We start from the raw sequence: 15,284 nt of genomic DNA on the forward strand, positions 1-15,284 counted from the left end.
ATGAGGTGGCAAGTTATTGTGGTTTTAATTTGCATTTCTGTAATTAATGATGTTGAGCATCTTTTTGTGTGTATTGGCCATGTGTATCTTATTTGGAGAAATGTTGATTCATATTCTTTGCACCTTGAGAAATGGAGGTATTTGTCTTTCTGCTGTCATTTTGTTAGGCTATCGAGAGGACAGGATGGGATGATGTGGGCAACACCACGGCTGGGCACATGGCAGGCACCCACTGAATACTTTGCATCTATAAAAATACTGTTGGGCATTATTTTTTATGAAATAAAAATTGAGGAATGTCATCTCAGAATCAGAGAAGTAGAGGATCCATTTGTGAAGAACGTTCCACAGCAGGAGAGAGGAGAAGTGGCCAAGCGTCACTTCTGGGACTTCCTGGAGGCCTCCGGGAGACTCTGAGCTGTCATGTGGGGCCTCCTCAGAGGAAGCGCTCAAAGAGATTGAGGCAGGAAGAGGACTTGAATGACGCATGCCCTAGCTGCTGGGCCAGGGTGGAGTGCCTGGGAGCCTGAGGGAGGGAGGACTCTGGGCAGGGGCCTGAGAAAGAGCACCCAGTGGACCAGGGGAACAAAGGCAAAATCAAGGAGAAAGTCGGGTCATCTTAACACCATGGGGTTCCCAGTTGAGGAGGAAGTGCTGGGGGTGCTGAACTCCTACGGCCCTAAAGAAGCTAGACAGAGCACAGAATGTTCCCTGAGAGTTCTACTCTCACAGAACAGCAGCCTCAGAGCTGTGCCCCTTGGGAAAAGAGGGTTTAGCAGGTGGGGAGGTGGCGGAGCTTGTGACAGGCATGGGCCAGATTCTCTGTGCTCTGAGTCCAGCCTGCCATCTTGAGTGTCTCCTGTGCTTGATACATGCTGGGTCTCCACTAATTAAAAAAAACATCATATTACCCAGTACCAGGGACTCCATCCATTTGGGTGCAAAGACCAACTGTATACACCCAAAAGCCCAGTTGGGCCAGCCAGCTAGGAGCGTGCTCTGCAGAGAAGAGCCTCTTCTGCCTGGGCCCTGCTGCCGTCAGTGGCCAAGTAGGAGTAGATGGATCTCTGATAAACAGTGCAGCCTTCTTTTGGGCAAATTTAAAGCAGAAAAATCATCACCCCATCACCAAGCAACTAACATGAACCTTGTTAATTTGTTAGCGTGTCTTCTCATTCTGTCCCTCTCCTCATATATGTGTATTATCTCCATTTTACATACACATGTTATGCACATGCAATATTTAGACATGTCATTGGAGCCTGAGGTTTCTGGCAGCATCAGCATTTTCCTGCTGAGTTAGGATTTCTTTCTAACTATCACATTTGATGGCTGTATAGAGTTCTGTTACACAATGTGGCATACTTTACGAAATGATTCTTCTGTTGTCAGACATTGAAGTTATCCTCAATGTCTCACTGTTATAAATATGACAACGGTGAAGGTCTTTGTGCAAAAATGCTATATACATTTCTGGTTATAGATTCCCAGGGTTGGAAATACTGTGTCAAAGGACAGAAGCATTTTAAGACATGTGTGTGTGCTAATACACCCGCGTGAGTCTTGTACTAGGGTTCAAACCCAGGGGTGCTCCACCACTGAGCTACACCCCCGACTTTTTGAATTTTTATTTTAAGACAGGGACTTACTAAGTTTCCCTGGCTGATCTCAAACTTGCAATCCTCCTGCCTCAGCCTGGGTCTACAAGGGTATGTCACTGCCTCTTGACAAATTGCTTTCTAGAGATGTGTTCCTATTTATGCTCCAGCAAACAATACAAGAGTGCCCACCTCATTCCAACGTCTGTGTTCTGCATATTTTCACTTTGAAAAATATTGCTAAGCTGTGGGATGACAGGTAGTTGGTGTTCATGTTGACTCGCACTTGATAGGTTACTGAACCTCCTAATTCCTCTTTGCCATTTCTCTTTCCTAATTTCTCTTTGCCATTCCTCTTTGCCTAATTTCTCTTTGCCATTTTTGTTTCTAGTCAAGTTGTGCACTTTCCATTAGCTGCTTACATGAGTTGTTTGTATCACCTTTGTTGCAAATATTTTCACTATGGTTTGCTTTTCTATTTCAGATTTTTTGACATTCAGAGATGGTAAAATTTTGTAAAGTCTGTAGATTTTTTCTTTCATGATTTCTCTCTTTGCCTTTTCAATGCAGAGAATTCCTCTGCACACAGAAATTCACTTGTTTTTTCCTGGGGGAGACAGGAGGGTAAAGACAGGCCCCTGGGGTTAACAGACTCGGCTAAGAGATGGTTCTCCAGCAGTTTGCTGAACCCCTGTTTCCTCATCTGAAAAGCAGGGCTAAGAATACCTGTGTTCTAGGTCTGGGTGGACTGAATGGAAATGAATATTGTGTGCTTGCTTAGCACAGGGCTTGCAAACACACACGGAGTGACTAGGAGCTGTTCTCTCTCTCTCTCTCTCTCTCTCTCTCTCTCTCTGTGTGTGTGTGTGTGTGTGTGTGTGTGTTTACCTTGAACCTCTTAATCTCGCTGGAATTAGTTAAATGAATGGTATAAGATAAAGACTCACGTGTGTTTTTTCTCAAGTAACTACCTTCCCCCAAACACCTCTGACTGAATAATTTATTCCTTTCCCTTGGAGACTCCTTTAAAAAAAAAAAAAAAATATATATATATATATATATATATATATATATATTAAGCCTTTTGTGTCTCTTTCTTTCCTGTTTATCCTGTTGCATGTAACATATCAAATGTATCACTACAATTTTACAAAATAGTTCATTTTAAGATTTTCAAATGTACTCTTTTCAGGTATTCTTCTGGGTGAACCAGATAATAATTGTGTCAAGCTGGTGGCGGGGGGAGGAATTAGCATAACTACTTTAGACTAGTTTTAGACTGGCATGAAATCCAAATGCAATTTGTAAAAAGTGCCATTTTAGTAATATTCTCTCTTCTTAATGATACATATGATTATCTCTAGGGTTTATATTTTGTGATTTTTTTCCTATAGGTCCTGCATATTTCTTGTTATGGTTACTTCTAGTTACTTTGTATTTTTGTCACTATGGTGAATGACACTTTTTCCCCTGTAGATATTGGTTAATGGTAACTTACAACCTATAGGAAAGATTTTATAAATTTGTCTTTTATAATATCAATTTACCCATGATGGTTATTTCAAACTGCTTTTCAGTTCCTTCTTCTTTCTTTTCTTTTTTTTCTTCAAATATTTTTAGTTGTAGATGGACACAATACCTTCACTTTATTTATTTGTTTTTAATGTGGTGCTGAGGATCAAACCCAGTGCCTTGCATGTGCTAGGCAAACACTTGACCACTTAGCTAAAACCACAGCCTCTCTTCTATCTTTTCTTGATAAACTCTTATATCATCTATAAACTATGATCATTTTTTAGTCTCATCCAAATATTTACAACTGTAATTCAGATTTCATAATTTATTACATTGCCCTGTATTTATAAGATAATACCATGGATAACGTTGAAAAGTTCTGTGACAATCACACATGGCATTGCCTAGGAGGAACTGATACAGTGCCTGGACCATAGAGAGGATTGCATTAAAGTGAGTTGTGTTTAAAGTTAAAGTCAGTTGTGCATTAAAGTTTGTTGTGTTAAAGAGGGAGCTGTCTTTTCTAAGTTTCACAGAGTTCTGAAAAACTGAGCATTGAATTTCACCAAATGTCTATTGTGATGACATTAAATAGACAAATGCCCTTTTTCATTTATAGGCATAATAACTTCATTTGTGAACTTTCTAATATCAAACTATTTTTGCATTTTAAAAATAAATTCTTCATGATGATAATATTTTTTTTTTGCATTCTGAATTTCATTTAGGGTTTGTACATATATATTCATTCGTGAGATTGGTTTATATGCTTTGGGGCATGTCATGGTGGAATAGTCACGTAAGGTTTATAAAATATCCTGGAGCCATTGTAGAATATCATCATTATCTGATTTTTGAAAATTAAAAAAAAATGCTGACAAAACCACTTCTTCTAACAATCATTTAGAGAGATATTTCTTTAGTATTTTCTTCCATTTCTTTTTTGGTGTTGATAAGCCTTGCCTATTTCTTTGATCAGTTATATTGTAATGTGCAGAGGACAATCCATTGGTTAAGGTTTCCAGGTTTTCTTATGCACAGTTTTCTATTATGGTAATTTATCTTTTATTGCTTCTGTCATCTTCCTTTCTGCATTTCTAATTTTGGGTGCGGTGGCCAGGATCCCAGCAGGAAGTGGTGGCATATTCAAAAGAGATGGAATGGTGAGCAGCCGGCTGTCGACCTGGGAAGGCTTTCTGCCCCCTTGACCTGAGGTCTCAGGGGAGGAAGGTGTGTCACCAAGTCCAGCATGACTGCAGCTGTGACACAGGCCACCTGGCTTAGCTGTGGTCTCCTGAGAAGGAATTTGGCTGCTACTGATCTGCAGCAGGCAGGATGGGCTCAGGGGAACAAATACCCCACCTGTCCCTCCCATTGGCTAAACCAGGGTGAAGCAGCCCCTGGGATGGAGATGGTGTACGCAGGGCAGGTGGAAATGACTTAGAGTGGGTGTTTCTTTCCTTTGTTCTGTTTGTCAGAAGTTTATCCACTTAGTTTTCAAGTCACATGCTCTTAAGTTCATTTACCTATTCTTTTTTTTTTTTTCTGCTTACATCTGTGTTGTTGTTTGGGGTCTGGGGATTGGATAAGGGTGAGGGCACCCCCCACCCAGCTACATTCCAGCCTGGTATTGCATTTAAAAAATGGCCTCTGTCCTCTCAGGAAGCCCTCTTGCATGCTGGAGGAACGTGGTCTGGCTTGTATTTCTCACCTCCCTCTTATTTTAAAGCTGCTCTGTCTTTTCCCTCTCGAGGGCTTTCTCAAACTCTTTCCTCCTCCTTCACTTTCTCTGCACCTGTGCTGCGCGTCCTGCCTCCCTGGTATTTGTTCTGCGCTTTTTCTCAGTTTTCACCTGGAGTCTTCTGCCTTTGGACATGCAGTCGTCTCTTAAATCTGACATTTTGCAAATTGAACCATTTTTTTAAAGGTTGATTTGAAGGATGATATTTTTTAAGAACAATGGTTCCGTTTAAGATGGAGACAGCTCCTTGGAACTCTTAGAAAGATGGGGCCCTTTCTTTTGAGCGACGATATGTTTTCATAGTCTGATGATTTTTCTTTTCTGAAAAGAACTGTCAAGAAAAAAATAGATTCTTTTAGAGATGGAAGTAGATTTCTGCCCAAATTTTCTTACCAAACATAAAAAGAAGGAGAGGAGACCCCAACCCAAGATTCAGCTTCTGGAGAGGCAATTGAGGGGATAGTGGGACACACAGAAGGTGGGCTCCCTCCGGGAGTCTCATTCCTTGGTCTTTGCTTTGTGCAACTTTAGGACAAAGGGCCACCCCCAGGGGGAGGGTGCTCCAGCAGCACATGTCCACTCACCCACCTCTCACCCTCGGTCCTCCTTTTGCTCTTTCTCCTGGGGCGGGGCCAGGGGGGCAAATCAGCAACTAATGGTCTTTTGTTTTCTTTTTTTTTTTTCTTTTGGTACCAGCGACTGAACCCAGAGGTGCTTCACCACTGAGCCACAGCTCCAGCCCTTTTTAAATATTTTATTTAGAGACAGGGTCTCACTGAGTTGCTGAGGGCCTCGCTAAGTTGCTGCGGATGAGTTTGAACTTTCAATCCTCCTGCCTCAGCCTCCCAAGCTGCTGGGATTATAGGCATGCGCCACCGTGCCCAGCTAATAACGGCCCCTTCTAACTCATCAATCTCAGCACCCTGGCTTCCCAGAACTGAAGGACATTTTCTCTTATGTCTACACTGGTTAAATGGCTTTTTGAATGCAGACTTTCCAGCCCACCCCATCTTTCCCAGAAATGTGCACCACTCAGCCAAGAAAAAGAGAAAATACACGCAAAAAGCGTTAGAAATTAGAAATGATGCTAGTAAGAGTCACAGAGGGATTGAAAAGCAATTATAGGAGCACAGTGAGCAGATGGGCGGACGAGACCAAACACCACCAAGACGCTTGAATCTTAGTTTGCTCTCTGTGTCTCTGTGGGGCTCGCCATGTGAAGGGTGTTTCTGGGCGTGGCCGGCAGTGTTCACCTAGGGCTAATCCTACAGAAACAGGGGTGCTCATCTGAAAGAATGAATCAAACCCCGGTTGTTTCTTCCCACTCCCCGGTGCCTGTCCACTTGTACTGCACTAAAACTCTCAGTGGCTCCTCAGGGTGGAAGGGGCACCTTCCCACCTCTTCTCCAGATCAGCACCGGGAAAGCACCGGCTCCTCAGCACTTAGAGGGAGCCACACAGGACATCTGCTCTGAGTCCTCCTTCATTTAGGAAAGGGACAATGCCACTAGGAGCAGAAGGGAGAGCTGTCACCTGACCTGGATCCCCAGTAGGATCCCCATATTCTTGAAAAGTGACCCAGTCACTCAGAGAAGTTGCGACCAAAAGCATTAGATCAACCAACTCACCAAACCACCAGAGGAGCTGGGAAAGGGCTGGGCAGACCTGTGGCCTCTAAAGAGAATGAGCGTGTTGTTCAGATGGTGGCCCAGGGTTGTGGTGGTCAAACACTATTTAGTTGTGGAATCTTTGCTTTAAATATTTTGCCTGTAAGATTGTGTGTGTGTGTGTGTGTGTGTGTGTGCTATGCATGTGGGCACAGGTGTGTGTTACCACTTGAGTATGCATGCACTGTGCTGTACATATTTAGGCCTAGGATATATGTGAGCAAGTGTGTGCATATGGGCACTGTGTTGTGTGTGTGCCCATGTGTGGATATCTGAGGGCATATAAGGATCCAGGGTGAAATGCAGCTGCTGGTGGGGGAGGGAGGCCAGGTTCCCTGGGGAGGCTCCAGCACCCCGTGGAATGCAGTTGGGACCTACTGCTCTCCTGAGGGGTGGTGGTTGTGTGGGACTGTATGTTTTCCTTGAAGATCTAAACTGACTCCCCCAAGCACAGAGCGAAAGACCTGCATTAACCAGGCAGGTCATCGGCATCTGCTGAGATGACCCCTCTAAGGGGAGAGCATCTTCTCTTCCCTGTGGTACCAGCTTTTGATTCTGACCTGCCTCAGGGATATGGGCTGTTTCCTTGTCTCGGTGTTTCAAGAACATCTTTGAAAAGGCCAGAAAGCCTGGTCTGCTGCTCTTGCGTGCACTGGAGGGGCTTTCCTGTTCTGAGTGGCTGCTTCTGTGTCCCCGTGACTCCCTGCTCTCTCTTCCTGTCTGCCAGCTGGTGCTTTGCACTGGCCCGAGCTCTTCCCTAGTTAGCTGCCCTCTGCCCAGTGACAGTTCTCACCCTCCCTCATTTGTTTATCTGCAGGAGGAAGCTCAGAGCCCTGAAAGATAAGGCACTGGCTGGGTGGAGCTGGCCTCTGGCTTTGTCTGAGAGGCTCTGTGTGCAAAGGGGATGAGTCCTGGTTCATGGGGATGGGGTGAGGCGCCAGATGGGGGAGTTCTCAGTGTCCCAGGGATGTCTCTGGGAGTTGAGTGACATCAGACCAGAGATTCTTCCTTGCTGTCTCTGATACAAGACAGTGTGGCTCTGAAGACAGGATGGGGCAGAAAGATGGGCACTAAAGGGGTGGGAGAGAGAGAGAGAGAGACAGAAGAAATTTTCCTGGGCAGAATAAAGAAACATGTGGAAGTGAAATTTTCCAAAACATTGCTCAGATTTTTCCTTAAGCATTCATTGGTTCAAAGTCATAAAATTAAATATTATAAAATTTGCCACATAACATTGTAAAACTTCCACACAGCTAAAAAACAAACAACTGTCAAAATAACTCCATCCAGGCACTGTGGTGCACATGGTAATCCCAGCGGCTCAGAAGGCTGAGGCAGGAGGATCTCAAGTCAAAAGCCTGCCTCAGCCACTTAGCAAAGCCCTAAGCAACTCAGCCAGACCCTGTCTCAAAAAAAAAAAATAATAATAATAATTAAAAGGGTTGGGGATATGACTGAGTGGTTAAGCACCCCTGGGTTCAATCATGGAGAACAACAACAACAACAACAAACTTCAAAATATACTCTAGCATAGATCAAAAATCAAAGTCATATAAATGAAAGATGATACATAAAAGTGAGACAAAACATGAAAAGGAATTCACAGAAAAAGAAATAGAAACAACCACGGAGGAGAACATGCTGAACCTTTCTCATAAAGACAAGCAAATTAAAGCAAGCTGTCATTTTCTTTCACCTCTTAGACTTGCAAAGATTTAGAAGTCTGATAACAGTCAGTTGGCAGGGTGTGGGGACACAGACACTTTCAAATCCGGTTAGTAAGAGAAAAAAATAATACCAAGTGCATTGGAAGATAGTAGGTAGCCTCTGTCAAAACATAAAGTGCCCATGTCCTTTAGCCCAGCAGTCTCCTCCTAGTGATTTAACAACAAGCACTAATAAGCATCCATCATGCTGTGCTCAGCCTGGCCAGGTACTGTTCTGAGTGCTCTCCACACATGAGCTTGTCCAATCTACACAGCAACAGGTACATGTTGTGTTATTGTCATCTCCATCTAACTGATGAGGAAACTAAAATGATGTGTTCACCCAGGTACACAAAGATGGAGGGGTAGAGATGTTCACTGCAGTTTTATTTATAACAGCAAAAATCTAGAAATAACTACCTATCTATCACCAGGGTCTGGCCAAACACATAGCCACATATCCACGTGGTGGAACATGATAAGAAGGATAAAAACCCATTTCTCTCTCTCTTAGCTCACATGAGAAGACCTCTAAGATATTTTTTTCTTTTGGTAAAAAAGCAAATTTCAGAAGAACATATATAGTATGATTTTATATGCATCTTTTAAAGATATGTACATATAAGCTTGTGTGCATGTTTAAGAGTTCTGGAACATTTTACAAACAGGAGTAGTAAATCCAAGAAATGGATCTCATGGGATTGGGGAGGAGATGTATTTTTCATTCCGTTTCTTTCTGTATGCTTTTTTTCAACTAAGATACAATCAAGTTAAATAATAATATATGTAAATGTTTGGTGGAGTGTGTGGCCCACAGGAGGGACTAAGTGAAACTTCTACAAGGAAGCATTGCCTTCTTGGCAGAGACTGGCCCCTGCTTAAGGGATCTGCAAGCATAGCAAATTTTCAAAGTTCCAAGAGCCCCAGTGGGAGAAATGGGGAGAGATTTTGTTGGGAGAGGGAATAGACCAGTGGCTTCAAGGAAGAGTCCAGATAGCAATGGCATTCCCCCAACCTCCAGTAGACTGCCGGGCTCGGCCAAGGGTCAATGGACTCCTGTGGCCATCATGGCTGCCAGGCTCCTTTAGGTTAGGGACCACCCACCATGTGCCCCTCTAACAGGGCACTTGAGCTAGAACTAACTCCCCCTTCTACTCAAAATTTCCAGGAAAGTAAAAAGTACCTTCTCTTCCCCCTCCCCCCTGAGCCAAAGAAGGTGGACTTTCTAGAAAGAGAAGGGAGTCTGGGGTGTTCGGTACTCAGAAACAACCTTAAGTTTCTTTTTTTTTTCTTTTTTCTTTTTTTTTAAGAGAGAGAGAGAATTTTTTAATATTTATTTTTTAGTTTTCGGCAGACACAACATCTTTGTTTGTATGTGGTGCTGGGGATCGAACCCGGGCCGCACGCATGCCAGGCAAGCGCGCTACCGCTTGAGCCACATCCCCAGCCCCATACAACCTTAAGTTTCATCCCCCAGCTGCTGGGGCAAATCTGGGTCTCTGAAGGGACGGTGACCAACCTCTAGGAAAAGAAAACCATGGGGCAGAGTGTCCAGGGAAGGGGGAGAGGGTTAGCCAGGGGAGAGGTTGACACTAAGAGAACATGGCTTTGTCCCTCATGGTCCCCTGCTGCCTGCCTGAGACCCATTCACTTTGACCCCACCTTGCTCCACCCCCTGGGAGTCTTAGTTCTTCTTCAGACACCCCTCTTGCTCCATTCTCATGGTCAGCATGGCAGCTAAGAGGTTGGGGCGGCCCTTCCAGATAGTGCACACCTTCAGATTGACCCCATAGCTGTCAGCATGGAAGTTAACCGTGTGTCCGTGCCCAAACGACCCCCTCGCCCTTCCCAGATGCTCCTTGTATGTTGTGGGGGTGAGCAAGTGTCCATTCATGACTGCTCGGTGTCAGAGTTTGTCACCAGCTCAGAGGACTCTTGGCCCTAAAGTTTGGAGACTTTGTGGGCAGACTCTTCAACCTCCATCAGGGAGTTCAGTGACTAGGAAACTGGATTTTCCTGCTTGGGTTCTAATGAAGTCTTTGATCTATTTCAGGTATCGGAACTGTGTTTACACTTACAGAATTCTGCCCAATGACGATGACAAATTCACCGTTCAGGTAAGTCCCTTGTGAATCTGGAAATCTAGACCTGACTTGAGCCTATACTGGCAGAGAAAGAGAGAAGAGGAAGAGGAAGAAGAAAGCCCATGCCCCGAGTATGTAAGGGCCTAGCTGAGCCTGTCCTCCTCCAAAGCACATGGGTGGCTTAGCAGTAAAGGTGACCCTGCTCTGAGATGCGACAGAGCAGGCATGCCAGAGGTTAGTTGTGTGCAAGAGGGTGAGAAGTACCTGAGGGAAAGGGGACGCCCAGAAACACAGGAAAAGTTTTCCTGGTTTTCTTTAGTCCTCTCAAAGGAATGAGCGGAGATGGTCTGGGAAGGGGGGACTGGGGTGCACTTGCAAGAAGCCTGCAAGAGTCACACGTCGCAGCCCTCGAGGAGTGCTGTTGCGAGCGCTCTGCTGCTCAACACCGATGCTCGTGGCACCTGCTGTTGCCACGGGAAGGCTGGTGCTCCAAACTTTCAGCTGAATTTTACAAAGAAAAATCAACTGCACCCATCCACCCGGGAAGTGTGGGGAGACAACCCTAAGCACAGTTTGTGGGGTAACAGTGGAGGCTTTGTTCGACCGCAGTGTGTGATAACGGAGTGCTGTGGAAGTCAGGGAAGTTATTTTTATCTGGCTGCATCAAGAGAACATGGGGGTGAGAAGAAAGAAGGAGGCAACGGTCTCAGTGACCTCAGTGGGGGTGGGGTGGGGGTGTGCAAGTCCTCAGGGACCATGGTAAGAGGCCCAGCAACCAGCAGCACACAGCCATGCCAGAGCAGAGCCGCAGGCCCAGACGAGGGTCTGGAGGAGGTTCCTTGAAAAGAAAGTGGAAGCAGAAGTGGGAGGGGGCGAGGGGGAGGGGGAGAGGTAGGGCACAACTGCTGGTTCTAAACTCCAGGGGATGATTCCCCTTTCAGGACGCAGTGTAGACACAGAGCTGCACTCAAGGGCCAGAGAATAGCAGGTCCCTGGGGCAAAGAGACCCAGAAATGTGTCAAGAGGGAGGGGAAGATTCGGGGAGCAGGCCTCTCAGGGTGACTGATTATGGGGACCAAAGGAATCACCTCAACCAGCCGCTTAGTCCAGAGGGTGGGACCCTAAGGGGTTGGAAACAGCCCTGGGGGACACAGAGCTGCCTTCTGGGAGGCAGGGTCTGCTCGCTGCCGGGCCTCACAGACGGGCAGGTGTGGCTCAAGCAGAAGCGCTCTCCCCGATGGAGTCAGGCTGAGCACTGCGCTCCTTGGTCATTGCCGCGTGTGTGTCCCCACCTTGGGACTGGTGAGGACACCATGCCACTGGAAGGTCTCCGGCTCGTCCTTGGTGGAAGTCACCAGGAGCATGTGTCAGCAGGCCGAGGGTGGGACTGTCCTTTCGGGTACTTGGAACCTTTGTCTCCGATGCGTGCCCCTCACCTGCCAGGGTGCCCGGGGTGTGGCTGGCCCAAGGGAGCCTGCTTGGGGCAGGCAGTGGGCCTCATGGTCTACCACACTGTTTGAGTCGGGGACCCGTGAACTTCGCCAGAAGGTTGGCATCCTTCCTGGGTGGTTTCCTGAGAGGACGCAGCTCTCTTAAGTTAAAAGTCGGTCAGCGCCTTTGATCTTTTTCCCCTTGTGGTTTACTCTATTCCTTCAAAGTGAAGAAAACTTTACGTATGACTGGGAAAGACGTGACTCTGTGGCTTCTCGAGCAGGGTTGGTACCAGGGCTTCTGACACAGACTCCGTCTGGAGGCTGTGCCCCTGATTCCTCACATTCCTGCTCTGGTGCTTCCTGTGACGCTGTGAATCGTCACGAGTCCTGCTTCGGCTTTGAAACCCGGAGCCTCACCAGGCCTTGGGGTCGTAAGAAACAGACTCACTTGGCTAAGGCGTGCGCCGGGCTGTGGCCTGGGTGGAGACGTGCACAGCAAGAAGGCCACTCAGAAGGCCTTCAGCTCGGGGCCAGAGGACACGGGCCCTGTCCAGGTTCCACCTCTGTGACTCAGCTCATCTCTGTGGGTTTGCTCCTCCCCTCCGGCAGGCTCCCTTTCAGTTCCTGGTCCCCTGGGAGTCTGACTGGCTCAGCCCCAAGGATTCCCTTCCTGGGCCATGAGCCTGTGAAGGACTTGGCTGTCTGGGAGCAGGTGTCTGCCTACCATTGGAAGATGGGGACAGAATCTTGGGGACAGGGCCTGGCTCCCTAAGGCCACCTCATCAGGGCAATGGGCAGGCAGTTTTCACAGAAGGCACGTGGGCCTGCTGGAGAAATCTACCCCTTGCCTGTGACCTCTTAGGTAGCCAGCACCAAGTAACTAAGGAACCCGGTGCCTAGGTAGTCTGAAGAAGTTTCCACCTTAAAGACTGCACCTTCCTATAAAAACACACCTCCTGAAATAAATGACACATGTCCTCTGAGGAGTGACCCTGCCCCCGTAAGCCAAGCCTGAGGCCCCCCGAGACGCCCTCGGCCGTCCTTGAGCACTGCAAGTTCTAACTCAAGTTCCTCTTTTCATATTGAGGTAAACCCTCGCGCTCTTTCCTGAGCTTAGCCACAGTTTCTAAATAACTCATTCCTTACACCTCAGTCTGTTTGGTGCCACCAGAATGTGAGGCTGCCCAAAGAAGCAGCCACTGACCTGAGACCTTTCCTAGGGAAGGCCCGAAGCCTCCGCTGCCTCAGCTCTTCCCATGCAGCAGGCGGGTGGGGGGGGCTCCTTTTTGTCAAAAACCAAAGACACACTCCATCTGCCTTCTTTGCAGAGCTACAGCTGAAGGCAGGCTACCCCTCATGGCCCACGGTGGCCCTACATCAGGGTGGGGTGTGACCCCAGCTCTCTGGGATCCTTCCTTCACTCCAGCTTCCACGGACTCACAAAAGTCAGAGACGGGAAGGATACAGACCAGAACCTCACCCAACCCCCTTGTGTAAATGTGAATGTCTCAGAATTGGGGCTCACACCAGATCTGCATATCCCCCCTCCAAAAGAAAAGCCTTCTTTATGCAGCTCAGGATGTGCTCCTAAGCCTGGCTGAGGGCTGGAATCCCCTGGGCAAGGGCAAGGACAGGCCAGGACTCCACCCGGAGGGTGAGGAGGCAGGGCCTGTGGCCTGTCAATGCTGGGTCCTTTTCCTTCCCAGGTGGGAGTGATACTTGCCCCGATGGGAGCCGGCCAGCACCTAGGGCAGCAGACCTCCCTCCCTAGCCGGGGACTGGCTGCAATCCAGATTTCCAGCCATGTGGCTTTGCTTCTGCCACTGTAAGTAGGAATGTCAACCTGCCCCACCTGTGCCAGGTGCTGTGGATTCTGGGAGAGGAGGAGGTGACACACCCGCCCCCGGGGCATGGGCTGCCCTGGAGCTGCTGCCTTATTACTGGGAAGAGAGGGCAGCAGCAGCAGCCTCCAACACCCACGAGTCAGTTCCACCTGCCGCCAGGTGAGAGCAGGGGAAGGAAAGAAGACAGGGAAGGGAAGGAGGGGGAAAGCCGGGGAGCGAAGGGAGCCGCCGGCCAGGTGGGTGGGGGGAAGAGACAGCAGGGCTGGCTGCCAGGGGAGGGGGACAGGTGACCTAGAAGATTCTAGGCAGTGCCACTGGGGGAAGGGGTGAGTTCCCTGAAGCCCTCCCTTGGCTCTGCTCTCTGGGCTGTGGACCCCCAGGCTTCAGTGGCTGTGGAACTGTGAAGCAGCTCTTCTACCCCTGCGGGGGCCCTCAGACCTGGAGAACCTTCTGGACGGGGGCCTATGCCACATCCCCAGGCCTGGGCAGCTCTCTGAGCACTGCACGAGGCAAGGGCCAGGCAGGACGGCTCAGCCCCTCAGGCCCCCGTTTCCCACACCCGAGAGAGCCCGAACCCTCTCCCGGGCTGGGAAGGGAAGTGACTCTCCCCCTGGGGAAGTGGCACGGGCTGGGTTCCTGACTCCAGAGTGGCTGCTAGGCTGCCACTGCCTTCAAAGTGACGCTGCTCCCTGTGAGTTTGAGGCGGGAGGAGCAGTCCCAAGCTGCAGCATGGCTGAGAGAGCCCACAGGCTCAGAGCGGCCTTCAAAAGTGTTACAAGCACAGCTGTCCAAGCTGCTCGGCAACTGAAGCCCGCGGGGCCTGAGGCTCCACCCTGCACCCTGCCAGCCCTTGCTGCCAAGAAGAACACAGCAGAAGATAAAGCCTGCCCGTGACCCCCATCACGTGGAAGATCTCTGTGAACTTCTGCTTTTGAGGCTGAGATTGCATCCAGGGTCCTGAGGGGAGGTTGAATTCCAGGCAGGAGCACCTGCAGGTTTCATGCACCTGTAGAAGAAAAGGGGCATTTGAAATGATCAAGCTCATAGACTATTGTCCATCCACAGGATTCTTTCCCTATTTAGAAGAAAAACCCAGGGGCTGCAGCAGTCCGAGCTGTAAAGAGGAGACTCATGATTCCAGTTCCCGGTGGTGGTGGTGGTCAAAAGCCTGGCTTTTGGAGAGGGAAACAGAACAGCAAGCCGCTCCCCCGGGGTCCCGAGGTGCACTTGAGCCATTGTTATTATGCTCAGGAAGCGGGTGGCAGCAGTTATTGTTCTGAGTGGTCACCCCGTGAAGTAAAGATTCCGTCTGAGCCGCCAGGCAAAGGATGTGGCTCGTCCACACACTTCCTGAGGTTGCACAAGGAGGTGAGCTGAGAGGCTCAGAGAAGGCCCACAAGGTCACAGGCAGAGGGTCCCTCTACGTCATGACTGCCACTTTCTAGGTGCCTACTTTATACTTTTTTCCTACAACAGAAAACAGACAGTTCTGCTTTGTGAGCCTCTGAGTATCCTAGAGCCTCTTGCAGCTGCCTTCATGCTCCAAGGGGGACTTGATGGATGTGAGACTCTCTGGGCCAGCATCGCTCCACGTTCTATAGAGGCCTCCTGCTGCGGCCTTTGGGAACTCAGTAGGACTGAGTCCCACGGCCAACTGAGGCCTTGAACTGGCTCCGCTAGAGGGAAGCAGTTTTGT

At 48.4% G+C, this 15,284-nt stretch overlaps 1 protein-coding gene across 1 annotated transcript in view; it reads left to right on the top strand.

Annotated features, from left to right (window-relative positions):
- Inpp5d (inositol polyphosphate-5-phosphatase D) overlaps positions 1–15,284 on the top strand; it is a 109,532-nt gene that overhangs the window by 6,529 nt on the left and 87,719 nt on the right. The window contains exon 2 of the mRNA XM_046439562.2: positions 10,281–10,344. Within this exon, the coding sequence (XP_046295518.1) occupies positions 10,281–10,344 (64 nt within the window). The remainder of the gene's footprint in view (positions 1–10,280; positions 10,345–15,284) is intronic.

Source organism: Marmota monax, unplaced genomic scaffold (assembly GCF_021218885.2).
Source record: "Marmota monax isolate L192 unplaced genomic scaffold, Marmota_monax_Labrador192_F-V1.1 WCK01_AAM20220418_F8-fsc00041, whole genome shotgun sequence".
Taxonomy (NCBI): Eukaryota; Metazoa; Chordata; class Mammalia; order Rodentia; family Sciuridae; genus Marmota; species Marmota monax.